This window comes from Rhinolophus sinicus, chromosome 5 (assembly GCF_057876585.1).
Source record: "Rhinolophus sinicus isolate RSI-liver-muscle chromosome 5, RSI-T2T, whole genome shotgun sequence".
Lineage (NCBI taxonomy): Eukaryota > Metazoa > Chordata > Mammalia > Chiroptera > Rhinolophidae > Rhinolophus > Rhinolophus sinicus.
Genome location: NC_142505.1, coordinates 26,199,425 through 26,214,319, shown reverse-complemented (window position 1 = coordinate 26,214,319; position 14,895 = coordinate 26,199,425). Strand labels below are relative to the sequence as shown.

Here is a 14,895-nt window from a genome sequence, read left to right as displayed (position 1 = left end):
GTTGGCAATTGTGTCCCCTGTCTCACCCACTTGTCACTTAGAGGGAATCCAGAGAAAAGGAAACAGTGTCCAAAATAGACTTCATTTTCTCCTACTACCCTGTACAGCATTTTGCGTCTGTTAAGTTCTGACTCTGGCTAAATAAAGCAAACTCACAGAGGGTATGTTTATGTCGCCTTCCCCATCATAACCCACGCACTTGAAATGCTCTGACACTCTTGAAAATAATTCCAATTAATGAATAAAACATGATAAACTGATAATTAGCTTTTGAAGGTGAACTCTTTCACAGGAGGGTAATTCAGTAATGTTCTAATTGTTTTCCCCAGCATCAGACCTTAGCTGACATTTGGTTTTAGCATTAGCATAACAATTCCCAGGCTATGTTTAGAAAGACCACGAGCAATTTCCTAGCACTTGGCCAGAAATTATTCACAATGCCTAGATTATACACTTTGAAAAATGTGGAGTTGTATGTTGGTCAAAATTCTAAATCTAGCTTTGGCTTTAGGCTCCTGGCTTGGAATACTCAACAGAAACTTATGATCAGCCTTGTTTTTTAATTTCCAAGCAAAACAACATGAAAGAGACCTTTGCCAGAAGATAATTAGCAATTTAAAAGTCATGGATGTTAATATCACTGTCAATATGTCAGTTTATTGCCCAGGCAGATAAGGATTGCTATTTTGCATGCTAAGGGTAATTGTACATTTTAAATGCTGTTCCTAAATGTGGGAAGGAAAAGGAGTTAGTTCAAAAGTTAATACAAATATTTTCATATGGGTTTTTTTCAAATTGATAGTCTGGAAGCTTACATGTATCTGCGGGAAAGTTGTCTGTGGCCCTAACAAAAAACCAAATGTATTCAGCAAAGACATGTTCAGAAACATTATTATTTCTGAAATGTTCTTCATATTTTACTTGAAGAAAGAATAGAAGAGATAGGGACTTGTTCTTGTATAAAATATGCTTGGTGTTTCTTCCTACAATCCAATTTCTGCTAATAGCTGAAGCCAAACCCTCCTGTAGGGAAACACAAATAAATGACAGAATCCCTTTTTTGAAAACAGTCACCCACTGCCTAAGTCAAATCATTTCTGGGTGTCAATTCTAAGAAATCCCACACACACTCCAGTCATTAATTTGTCACAGGTCACATTCTGGTGAAGGGAGACTTAATGAAATTGATGTTTGCAAAACACTGCTCTGTATAAAACTGCCATTCCAAAACGAGAAAAACATTACAAGACGAACCCAACAATAATGAACTGGGGGAGAGGATAGAGGCATGATGAGGGCCCTGAAAACTAGGCGGCAAAAGAGTATGTGGTGGTTGAGAACCAATAATCTCTGCTGGCAGTTGCAAACCAAATGATCACAGGGGTCTGGTGGGAAACAATTACTGGTGTCTGAGTGTAGATCATAATAAATTGCAAAACTCTGTTCAAAGGGGCAATCACAGTTTAATTGCAGCTAATAGATGTCTAGTATGGATGCAATACCTAGGCTCTCAGATTTTTCTGATTTTTTCAATAGAAATCAGAATTTTTAATACAAAAAAAAATCCTTTTTTTTTTTAGATGTTTGGGAGCTAATTAAAGTTGTTTAAAAAAAAACACTGTTAGGCAAAACAAAACAAAACAAAAACACAAAAAAACCACTTTTTCAGTTCTATGGAAACATAGACTATTATTTTGCAACCTCTTATCTTCATTGAAGTTTTATTTCAGCAAGGACCAACCATAAGGTTTTAAAGTTATAAATAAGACAGTAATTGTGCTGCCTTACACTTAATTGAAATGTACTACCTTGTTTCCCCGAAAATAAGACTGAGTCTTATATTAATTTTTGCTCCAAAAGGTGCATTAGGGCTTATGTTCAGGGGACGTCATCCTGAAAAATCATGGTAGGGCTTATTTTCCAGTTAGGTGTTATTTTTGGGGAAACACGGTAAGCAGTTTAAAGATGAGAACTCTTGTCTTTCTAACACGCGAGAAGGGACAATGGAATAGGCGTCATCTTTTTCTCCCCCCTTCAAACAACACATTCCTTTTGAGAAACAGTCATGAGACACATTTTCTGCAAGTCACTAAAAGTATTATTTGGTACTTGGGACAATCGTGTTATGCAGGTTTTCTATATTTCTCGAAATGCTAAGATATCACAAACAAGAACAGTGAACATGTAGAATACACATTTAATATGACCTATTATTCCCCTCTCAAAGAGCCTTAGAACTTAAACTAAGAAGAAAAAATATTTCCCAAATTGGATATATTGCTATGGATTATTTATGGATGAGAGGAAAATAAGCAACCATCTTTATTTCACAAATTTAGTGAAGTATAAGGATGTAGTGTACCAATTTCCTGAAACCACCAGTTACGTTTATCTGGACAATTTTGATATTGTCAGAAAGAGAGAAGATGATGGCTAAGGATATTCCTAGAGCTGCTGGAAGAACCAGGGAGCTGTCATCACATAGAAATATCACTAGTGTCTTTCTTTTATTGAAACTGAAAAGTTCTTGAAGAATTTGTGATAAAAATAAAGCTTAATTTGTTCACAGCTGCAAGTTTAACTTAGTACAGGGCCAGAGACAGGATAAAATGCGCTGTTTTATACTTCTGAGTCAATAACATTGATAGCAGCATCTTTTCATATTGGGGGAATTGGCATATGAGAGAATTTTACTACATGGCTTAAAACAGAAGAATAGCATGATACAAATAATGTAGATTGCCCTGATTGTTATCTTGAATTTAGGGCTTTACTGGCATACGAAGGGCATTTCTTTGGGCCTGCAATTAAAATAAATAATAACAATACAAATAATCATAATTCAAGTATCAAAATACAAAACACAAAAAAATTCCATCTCAACAGTCTAAGTCCACCTGGGGCCATCTAAAACCTCTGACTAAAGGTTATTCAGCATGATTTGGCAAGAAGAAAAGAGCAAAGTCAGTTACTGAACACATGGGCTGAAAAGGTGGCACAAATTTGCAGCCTGAGCATTTTGGCTTCTGCTGCTCAAATCAAGCTCCCAAATCTGCAGACAGAGATGGAACATGCTCGTTCTATAGCAATGTGGCATCAGTGTAGATGACTATTGAATCAGAGACCCGTGTGACTATAGGCAAATCAATTTCTTTATTCCTTGGTTTCTTTTTCTCTTCTTTATTTTTTTTCTTTTAAATCAAGAAAGACATACCTACTGTACTTCTTCAATATTTGCGGTAATGCTCTGTCAAATGTAAGATATTATTGTTATAAGGTAAAACCTTATAAAACCTTTTACCAGGTGGTTGATACTGGAGAAAGTCCTGCTTGAGTTTTTTAAGCTATGAGATTTTAAGGGAAGAAAAATCCATTTTTCCCCCTTTGGTAGTTTTTTGCAGGGTTACAAAAATATGGGACAGACCATAATCTATTGTTTTAAATTTCAAAATATTATTCAATTTTTTGAATGTTACTTCCAAAGTCTCTAATCAGAAGCCTGGTTGTCAAAAACAAATACTACCTTTAATTTGTGACCGGTAAATACATGTGGATTAAGCTATTTTTAGTCTTTAGACAAAGGCTCAAACTGGCTCATGTCAGTAAATAAGCATAGCCATCACTGAATTCATTTGATAGGGTTGGTTTGTAGTTCTATTGTTAAGAATAACCATTTAAAAATAACCAAGACTCCAGTGTTCATAAGAGTTGACTATTTCATCACACAATGGCTAATATTAAATTTTCCATTAACCATTCTTAGGAGGGAATTTAAAATTAATTGTAAAATTCCAGTAAATTAAATATTACTAGCAGAAATGATTGATTAAAATTAAATAAGAAAACCTTAGCTAAATTAGCAGATTTCAACTGATAAAATAAATTTTTTAAAGTATGACTAACAAATATCCCAAGAAAAACAATGTTCTTAGTATATAGCTTTATATAGATAATAAAATATTTCTTTAAAAATCTACCTTTTTTTTTTCAGAACAAAATTGTCTAATATAGCTATATATGACTTTGCTTTGGCATCAGATCAGTCTAATTTCAAATACATAGGAATATGAACATTGTAAGTGTAAAATACATTTTAAAATAATTTTATTGAAACTTACAGGAATTAAGCTTAAGATTTTGTAACCAGTTTTAAGAGGCAAACAACTTGTTTTTACTAAATTCAGCCTTTCTAAAAGCATATCTTTGTAATCTCATTAACTTTACATATATATTTCTTTTTTCTTTTTTTTTTTTTCAGAAGGGAATCATCAAAATAACATGTGAGTTGGCCCAGGTTCCTCACAGATAATTTGTGCTGAAGCCAGAAACCATGTTCATTGTGCTGTAATCATCAATCTAGTACCCAGATCCCCTGGCCACAAAGCTTTTCCCCCATGTTCAACACTTCCACACATTTTTCCATAATCCCTTTGAAAAGCAGATGTTATCCCATGAAATTCTTTTTAACTCTTTCATGAAAGTTAAACTTTCCATAATCTCAAGAACTTTATTTATTTTCTATCTCTAATAATATTAGCTCAGACTCACAGAGACACAAAGCATCTAATGGAGGGTCTTTGTCCAATATTAACCTCCCCTAGCCCTAGTGTCTTATGCTGAAATTATACAATAACATATTTTAAACTGAGCTGACAAGAATCCAATAAAACCTACATTGTCATTTTTGGTTAATAAAATTCCATACAATCTCACCATGTCCTAAAAACTCTATAGCAACATCATTTCTCAATTGATTTATGTCTCAAGAAATTTGTACAAATAGTTGAGTGACTTAAAACAAGCAAACAAATGTTTCCTGGAGAAAAATAAGCAAGCAAACAAACAAACAAACAAACAAAAAAACGCAATCTGGGTCCCCATTAAAGGATTCTCTTTGTTAATTTCCTTTAGTCCTGTTTTACTATGTCTGCACGGTACCTGATTTTGAAGATTTGATAAGGTTCAATGTCTATGCTTAAAATCAAAAGGATAAAATGCATTATCCAACTAAAATTGCTAGCATAATCGTATTACTAGAGAGCATAGTACCTTGGTATTTTATCTACTTATCAACCTCTCCAAAGCCCTAAAGTGATTAAGATTCCTTAGAACTGGTCACTGTACAAGTACTTTGAGTTATACTTTTTGTTCACAAATCATTTCAGTCTTACTCTTCAGAAATTGCTTTTAGAGCTGACTTGTCAGTCATGAAAAGAATGTCATCCCATTTTATAAGGTCTTATAAAATTGACCAAACTCTACGGTACTCCATTTGATCATACATCTTAATCATCAGATTTGGCTTCAAATGCATTTTGACAGTTTCAACTTGACTATCCAAGAATGATGGCTTTCCATAACTGAGAAGAGGGAAAAGAAGACACTCAGATTGAAGGTAACTCTTGGACCTTTCACACCTGAGTATCCATGAGCCAACCAAGGAATTCTTTAAACTGTGACCCTTTGTAACCTGCTCAAACTTCTAATCAAATAGCACATACGAGGTTTTCCCGGAGCAGAACCTGTTTTCTACCACCATTCATAATTCCGGTAAGGTACACATCCATTCCTGGAAGTAACAACGTTATAGGCCTCCTGAGGATGATATATCACCATCTCCGTCTTTCACTGAAAGCTTTGATATCATTCTCAGAACTAGTAAGTAGGCAATGGAGACTTGTCATATAAATGATCCATTTCACTGCCTGGTAGAAGTCTCTGTAGTTATGGAAGCTTACCTTAGAAAGACCAGCAGAGATGCTCCAGAAGTAAGTCTCTCCCTTTAATAAAAACCAATAACAATATGTAAAACATTCATTGTTAGGACTCAATTACAGGCATATCTTGGAGATATGGAGGATTCAGTTCCAAAGCACCACAATAAAGCAGGTCTCGCGATAAAGCAAGCTCTAATCCTTTTGCTGGTGGAGGGTCTTGCCTTCAATTTGTAAAAAACATAACACCTGTGAAGTTTAATAAAGCGTAGTGCAATAAAAGAAGGCATGCCTGTAATTCTTGTAACAATGGGGAGAGGATATAACTAATATCCTTTGGTTGTGGGGATGTGGTCTTAATAAGTTGGCCATTAGCTAAAACACCTGCAAAATCTGGGCAGAACTAGTGAGCAGGTACCTTTCTACTGCAGGGAGAAAGCACAGCCAAAGGAATGAGGCATGAGGCAAAGCATGAGGCATTTAAATCTGTTGCTTCCTTCCACACCCACATTGCCAAATTTCTATTGCTCTGATTGGGTTTTGTTTTGTTCAGAATTATGTTTTAGATTGAGAATATTGATGCAGTATATCCTTGATGACTTCGTTATAACCCAATGTCAATTAGCAACTCCTCTGATAGTTGTTAGTGATGTCTACATTCTGATTAATCGGATGAATGGCCAACTGTGTGGTATACGCTCAGGATGGAAAGAAATACAGAGCACTTTTCTGGACACATGCAAATGTTTGAATAGTTGTATAGTTCACCACAAGAAATCAGTTTCATTCCTAAGAGAAGGAGAGAACTGGTCCTTTAAATGCAGAAATAGTAAACCAGCTTAGCCTTTACTCACCCATTAATGATGAAGAAATTAAGGACAAAGCATTAGTTGACTATTCAATTGTTACCCTGCTGATCAGAAACTAAGTCTATAATAGACTCACTTCCTTCAGGCTCATTGTTTTCTCCATTTTATAATGCTTTTCTGTACATAAATAGTTATTAATACAATGTTACCCATGCTTATGAATAGAAAGGTATTGCCATAAATCAATTCAGATTTGAAGGGTCTCTCTAATCCATTTGAGTCACCTTTTAGCTTTGTAATCTGATTTATTCAGGAAAATTGAAATGTTACATAGGTATGGAGATGAATATACTAATTCAAAATGTAAGTGAAATTTAATGCTCACATCTGTTATGTATTGGTTCTCTACCTTAGAAACTTACATGGAGACATCCACAATAAACTTGGAATGATCCTATTTTTAAAACTTTGTCTTTTAATTTTTAATCCTTTGTTTTGTGATTTACTGCTTTTAATTTCCAAATGAATATAAACACTCTCTTGGCTAAATAGTTCCTTGGCAGCAAAATATGTAGCACCTTTCAAAAATCCAAATTATATCTCTGATGATAACGGCAGTGAATTATTACAATAGATTTGGGAAAGCCCCATAGTATCGAAAGAGTACATCCTTTCAGATGAGGCAGTGTTGATATAAACTGCCAAAAGCCAACTGTGTTTGCTTATGTGAATAGAACAACCACTCTTCAAAGTTTAGAACCAATGAGAGGAGCAATTTATTTTGTGTAATCACCTGTTTTCTCAAAAGAGAAATACAATACCTCCCCAACAACTGTTTCTCATTTGTCTGGATGAACTGGATGAGGTGCAACGATGCTTTTTCCAGAGGCATTTGAGCCTTGCAATGCATTTATATTTGTTTCAAATCAGAGATGCTTTCTCTATCACTTCCTTGTCGTGGCTGTGATGCATGGGATGGGGTATATAAACCATAAAGACAGACCACCCTTGGGGATCTTCAGAGCACCACAGCTGACCAGTCTGAATTATTGATCTTTATTCATGAAGAAAGTTCCCTAAGGGAAAGCATATAACTTTATAGCCGTCTGAACTGTAATAGATGTTGAACTGGTGTTGATAAATACATGGAGTGGGAGGAAACAATTCACAGAGAATCCACTGTAAGTTCTAAGGTTAGGCTTCATCCTTTATTAGGTAGTGAGTAAAACACAACTGATGATTACAACTCCAATTTAAGAGACCATTTAAACAAAAATGGTTCCATAGCGCAGTGAGGCAGAAAGGATTTACGTATTTCTAGGTTTTCTCATATGGCTGATGGAGAAAATATGGCTGATTTGTTTGTTCCCAGCAAATCATTTCACCTTGTGAACCACGACTCTTGTATCCCACAGGCCCTGACTTCTAGTGGGCTGGCTCATTCACTTCAGTGAAAATGGGGAAGAACAGGGAAAGCACATGCAGTGAGATCTCATCAATAAACACTAAGTTCTCCAACAGTAAGAGGTTTTATCAGATGTAGGTCATTGGACAAGGTTTCTGAAAAAGAAAACTAAAGTTCTAAAGTGGTCAGAAGCTAGTCACATGAGATATAGACAGAGTCCCAAACAACAAATCATGAAGAACTCTCCATCTGGCTCAACTAGCAGAGTGTGGGTGAAAAAAAGCAAACAATTGCTAAGACCAGAGAGTACAGATATTGGTAAATGCAAAATCACCAGATACTCTCAGAAACAAATTTTAATGCTAACCAACATGTTTAACCAAAATGTGTAATTTAAAATTCTTTTTAGCAAAGAATGAGGAAATAGTTTTCCTTCTCCTTCCTTCCTGCTTGCCTTCCCTCCTCCCTTCTGTCCCCTTTTTTTCTTTCGTTTTGGTTGTTTGTTTAACAAAAGTTATATAAAGCCGACAGCTTTAAAGATCTGTGTACATGACAAACGTCTATAGCTAGATGGTAGAGGACTCCAAAGACCATGATTAATGTTGAGCACCAAGCACGCTATGGGTGTTTCTTAAATATAAAATGACAAATGCTAAATACCTATCTCTCAAAGGGTTTCACTTTGAATCTTTAGACCTCTCAAAAGGTAAGTATCGTTTAGATAAGAGCAGTTTCAGGAAGGCCATACCCAGCCCTTCCTATGTTTTTAAATAGTCTTTACAAAACCTTTTCAAAAATATTTTTTTTTCTCTAAACCTAAATCATGTAGGGTTGATTTGTACACATTATATCATTGTTCTAAGTTTGAGTGCCATTGTTTTTATTAATGCAACAGACTGGCTGCATCGAATCCCATCATAGTGATAGGTATATGTTAGCTATCTATGGGAAAAAGCAAAGAGCCTTTATCACAAATTAAAGGCACAGCTATTTTTATGCCATTTGTTACCAACTTAATGATAACATGTAACAGGGATGGTTATATAATTATTTTATATAGATTTTCTTTTTATAAGTTATTCTCTTAATCTTTCTAACATATATACAATATACATATATTTACATATACCCCTGATAAATCTTGTTTTAAAGGTAAAACATCAACTCCTTTCAGCCTGTGGTGAATATCAAAGGCTGTATTTCACAACTCCTCTAAAGAAATGATGGTCAAGTGCATTTTACCAGTATTTTTTTTAACACCATATCCTTGGTCTGCAATTAACTCGAATTCATTTTTCTTGTTTTACTAACATTTAAATATATATTAATTGTTTATATCATGTCAATAGGAAATAAAAAGACAACAAAAAACCCACAATAGCTAATGTCTACCATCATATTCAAAGCAGAAACCTTTGCCTAAGAGACAACCCTACTGATATAAAGGGGGATGCAGAGATACAAGTCTCTGTTTTTACTGGATATGAACTAACATGAAAAATCTTTACTTTGCATTGTCATCCTAGGTTATGATTGTCCCTTATCCATGAAACAGAAGAGTTGTACTGGTTTCTTTTTATAAACACCCATGATGCATGGTTTTACCTGTTTTTCAGATATAGGTTCGTTACAAACACTTTCCTATTTCCAGCAATATTGCTTCAGGTGGGAAAATGCTACTTTGTAAGAAATCATCTTCATTAACATCTCCCCTACCTCTATGCTTGGTCCTTTTCTGTTGTTTGAAGTTAGTCTTGTCTGAGCTGGATAGGAAGGGCAGAACGTGGATACCCGACACCTCCACAACACCACTGTTTGTTTTTTTTTTTTTGTTTTTCTTTTTTCTTTTTTAAGTGCTTACTGGCATGAAATAGTTGTTCGTTCTACCTTTTGCAATTCTTTAAAATCTAGTGGCATAGATTGAGACACAGCACTATTGTTTTACAAGACATCTACTGTATCTACTTTTGTTGGGATAAATACCCAGTAATTGCTGTCATAGCAAGAGGACCAGCACGGGTACTACTATTCACAGTGTTGCTTTTGTTTTTTTTGTTTTTTTCTTTCTTCTTTTTTGTGTGTGTGTATTATGTGAATCTACAGGGTAAATTATTATATATACATTGGAACCAGTTAATGCCCTTAGACAATATATAGTTGTCTCATAAAGCAGGAAGGACAATGCAGAGGGAAATAGGTGCCCAAAAGCACAGTCACAAAGGCTTCAGACGTTCTAGATACCACTACAAGTCAATGCTGGAGATCACTTCTAAAACAATCAATGTTCAAGAGGAATGCTTGAATTTGGAGAAAAGACCACCCCTGCCCTCCCACCCCTAAACCTCCCTCCTTTGTGTTTTTTTTTTTAATAATCTTTTAAATTCACTATCAAAAGTCCTGGCTCTTCAGATATACTTTAAACTATAAATAAACACTGCATAGTTCTCTTTTGTTTTTTGAAAAATTATTGCAGTTACAGGGACTCCCGTTTGGAATTCAGTAAGGAGCAAACAGCACAGGAGTGTGAGCGGTCCGAATGGGTCCCGGAGCTGGCCGAAGGAGTGCCGGCGGAAGCGCGGATGTCTGGAACAGGGTTGCTGCGGGGGCAGTTCGAAGACTGAAGGGGGAGTTCACTGCCACGGCCGCAGCGGCTGCAGCAGCTGCCAGAGGGTTTGGTAGGATTCGTGGAGCCAATGGCTTTGAAGGTTCTTTTGAAAATACTAATTTCACCTGCAAGAAAGGAAAGAAAGAAAAAAAAATGAGTAGAACAAAAGTTTGGAGTCCACTCTTGGAATCCAAAATAGTGTGCGGTTTTAAAAATATAGCAGTAAACAGTTAAAAATATCAACTTTTACTTGTGAACTGACAATGAAAATACTGGCAAGTGCAGTTATGTCTTTCCTTTGGAAGATGCCTGAAAATGGACGACCTAAGACGTCGAAAAGCCCTCCAGAAAAATACTCAGCAAACTTATTTTATTTTTGTGGATAAATATACATACTGAAGAAAGTATTCATCTTGAGAAAAAAACTAGGAACTTTTTACTCCACCCTTTACACACACACATGAACTGTCATGGAAATGACATTTTTAAAGAGAGATTCATTAAGGCTGATGGTTACCATTCGGCTACCCAAGTGTGTTTGTTAACAGCAGTATAGAGAGGTGCTAATCAAGAAAAAATAAAAACAACAAAATTCCGCTTTCAATAAAGAGATAAAGAAAACTTATCTCTCCCAAAGTTTGACATGTTTTGCTTTTTCTTTGGGCAAGTGATAACATTCTCTCAATCTTTCTCTGCAAAACCAGTTCCTCTTCTGGCTAGTAGCATCATGAAGATGGCTGCTCTGATGAAGAGAACGTTCCCACTTATAGAGACAGTGACACAGTGATAGTTAAGGAGGTTTTGAATGCTAATGTTAATACTAATATTAAAACGATTTGACTTTGTTTATTTAAGAACCATTCACTTGATTATTCAAAGCTGCATCTATGCTGGTCAGAGACAGCACTCAAGGTTACCACTAGTGCTGTTGAATTCACAGCCTTGCAATGCAGCTAAAATCATTTCTGTACAAGAGTAAAGTGACTTCATTTGCATAAAAATGACTGATACTACTAAATCAACTGGGTCAACTCATACTTAGGTCTCATGATAGATGACTGCAGTTTCCTTTATATTTTCATGTCTTAACAACACACAATAGCACCAATTACAGTTGACCCTTGTACAACACTGGGGCTTAGGGAGATGACCACCCCTCAGCACAGTAAAAGACATGCATATAACTTTTGTTTTCCCCAAAACTTAACTACAGTTGGCCCTCCACATGTGCAGATTCCCAACTGTGGATCAAAAGTATTGGTTGAACCCACGGGTGCAAAACCTACAGATACAGAGGGCCCACTGTATTAATTGAAAAAAATCTGCATATAAGTGGTCCTGTATAGTTCAAACCCATGTTGTTCAAGGGTCAACTGTGTTAATCAGATCTATTTTGAAGAAAACGGATTTCAAAATACACAATTTAGCACATACTATAAATCAGTTGTCCTTAACTTTCCATTGTGTCCTGGGTGTCTCTGATAAAAGCTATGGTCTATTTGGGCAAACTGGTGGCGCAGGCAGTTAGAGCTCCATGCTCCTGACTCCAAAGGCTGCCGGTTAGATTCCCATATGGGCCAGTGGGCTCTCAACCACAAGGTTGCCAATTCAATTCCTCGAGTCCCTCAACGGATGGTGGGCAGCGCCCCCTGCAACTAAGATTGAACACGGCACCTTGAGCTGAGCTCCTGGATGGCTCAGTTGGTTGGACTGCGTCTTCTCAACCAAAAAGTTGCCGGTTCAACTTCTGCAAGGGGTGGTGGGCTGTGCCCCCTGCAACTAGCAACAGCAACTGGACCTGGAGCTGAGCTGCACCCTCCACAACTAAGACTGAAAGGACAACAACTTGAAGCTGAATGGCACCCTCCACAACTAAGATTAAAAGGACAACAACTTGACTTGGAAAAAAGTCCTGGAAGTACACACTGTTCCCAATTTAAAAAAAAAAAAAAAGTCCTGTTCCCCTTCCCCAATAAAATCTTAAAAAAAAAAAGCTATGGGCTATTCAATAAGGGAGAAAAAAAAAGCACATGCTCATAAATATTAATCTAAGATGTCAGGAGGTTCACATTTTCCCCCTAAAGTCCTACAAAAATTCCAAGTCAAGACATCAGTATTATTATATTTACTAATCTAAAAGTTACATTTGGAGTAATAGGAAGAGGGTATTTCCCAGGCATTATGTAGAGATCTTGGGTGAATAATTAAATAAGCTGTGCCTTTGAGACTGTGTCACACAAAATCCAAAATACTGTTGAGGTTATCAATAATACCAATGCTTTGTCTCTTAAAAATATTAAAAAAGAGATGCAAAAACCTGTTTTCCATTGATGTTCTTTCCTAAAAGTATCTGCTAATGTCAAAACCAGATTTTAGGTGATTAGTTACCTGACTCAGAAGAGTTTGGCTTTTCTCCCTTCCCCTTGCTCTGTCATAATCTGAACCCAACTCAAGAAGATAAGATACTGGGCTGTGGCTAAAGGTGGCAAAACACACAAACAACTTATGAAACCAATAATTCTGCAGGGGTTGGACTCTCAAATCAATTGTCTGTCCTTACTTAAGTACTTCTCATTTATTTCATTTGGTAACTAATAACAAACACAAAATCCCAAACGAACTCAAGTTCAGCAAACTGTGGGGTATTAAAGGCTACTATCTTTTAGGAAGCAAAAATGATACTCACCCCCAGTGGATGTGCTGCCTTCTGTAGTTTGTTGTAAGGACTGTATTTAGGTTTCGGGGGCTTCCCAGCAGCTCTGTCTTTGTGCCTTCTACTGCTAATGTGCTATTAAAAGCAATTAAAAAAATGACAGCTTTAAAAAAACATCATCCCCAAAACCTTCACCAATATTGCTTTAAACTGGGGAAGTATATTAATTATTTCATGCAAGTTTCAGAAAGACAAAAATGAAAAAAAAAAAAGAAAGCATGCACTTTTGTCCTTGGATTGTGATGCCTTGAAGATATGTACTTTTATGCTCTCAATTTTAGTATATATATTTTTTAACAAATAGAAGGATCTTCTTTCTCCTATCATTGCACAGATCTGTTTTTTTTAGAAGTTTGCAAAGGACAGCAATGTTGAAGGAATTTTATGTGCAGATAAACAAAGATGCCCAGGCAAGCATATATTTATCTCCATACCAATATGTATCCTCATATTGGTACAGCCAAATGTCAACCTGTAAAATTCTAAAGATAAGTAACTAAGGTGCATAAAATCAGTACAAGATAATATATATGCATGTAAAACACAACACAATATGAGGGCTGGGCCTTCAATTGGCAATGTATGAATGATCTCTTTGGAAGGCTACTCAGAGTAAAAGTGAAAGCAACATGATTAGTCATCCCTTCGGCAGGTGGCTGCAGGATTTAGAAATACAGTAGAACACCATATAATAAACGACATAAAATAAAAGAATAGCACAGTTTAATGTTAGTTGTGGCATGTAAATATCTAAACAAGTAAACATGGAACGTTGCAATTTGAACTGCAAAGAAAACCAATACTTTTCTGTGGGAAACCTGGTAGAAAAAAGACCTAATACCCTTTTTCCTCCCACTCTTCATTTATAAGAAAAGTACACATTCACTTCAGATCATTTCTGAAAGGTCTGAGAAGCCATTATGTTATAGTATTTCCTCAGCAACTAAAATAAGCATAAATGAATAAGGACAGTGAATAGAAAGTAAGTGGATGGATGGATGAATGGGTAATGGGAGGAAACATAGAAAGAAAGGGAATAAAGGAAGCACAGACATCCTGCTCATCAGGGTGTTCCGTTTTCATTTCTACAGTATGTGCCACCTACCTGTTTAAGTTGTGTTTCCGAGTTGACGTGCACATCACAGATTTCACAGTGAAATGTTTTGTTCTGCAGGCCCGTATTTCCCTTATTAAGTGGTCCTTTACCTTTCACCCCTGCCCTAGGAAAGGCTTTGATAGTCCCACTTCCATTCCGGGCTTCTAGCATGGTTTTGTGCTTAGTACCTGCCAGGAATATTTAGAAAAAGAGAAAGAAAAAAGAGGGGAAACATCTTAGCTAGCATATACCTTCAATAAACAATGCAATAACAAAACGTGATGCCTCGTTTTAGTGCAGTTCTTCCAGAGATTATGGTTGAAGTATCTTATGACATGGGAGACTGTAACTGTATGCTCTCACTGCCCTTCTATAACATTACTTACTTACTTTGTAATGTTTTTAAATAATAGTGCACATTACAAATAAGCATCATCAGTGCAGTTACTCAACTCGAGTCCTGAGATGAAATTAAATGGGTGTGACTTAATTTCATTTCCTCTTGATGCTAATAAGACATAAATGATGAAGAGTGATTTAGCTGTTAAAGGTA

General features: G+C 36.1%; 1 protein-coding gene across 5 annotated transcripts in view; it reads right to left on the bottom strand.

The window, feature by feature from the left end:
* Positions 1 to 7,705: 7,705 nt before the first annotated feature.
* Positions 7,706 to 14,895, bottom strand: part of ZNF385D (zinc finger protein 385D) — a 727,500-nt gene continuing 720,310 nt past the window's right edge. For all 5 annotated transcript variants that reach the window (XM_088798315.1, XM_019726024.3, XM_074312787.2 and 2 more), the window contains 3 exons: positions 14,352 to 14,530; positions 13,220 to 13,321; positions 7,706 to 10,658 (listed from right to left, as the gene is read on the bottom strand). In XM_088798315.1, the coding sequence (XP_088654441.1) occupies positions 10,425 to 10,658; positions 13,220 to 13,321; positions 14,352 to 14,530 (515 nt within the window). In that variant the 3' untranslated portion in view covers positions 7,706 to 10,424. The remainder of the gene's footprint in view (positions 10,659 to 13,219; positions 13,322 to 14,351; positions 14,531 to 14,895) is intronic.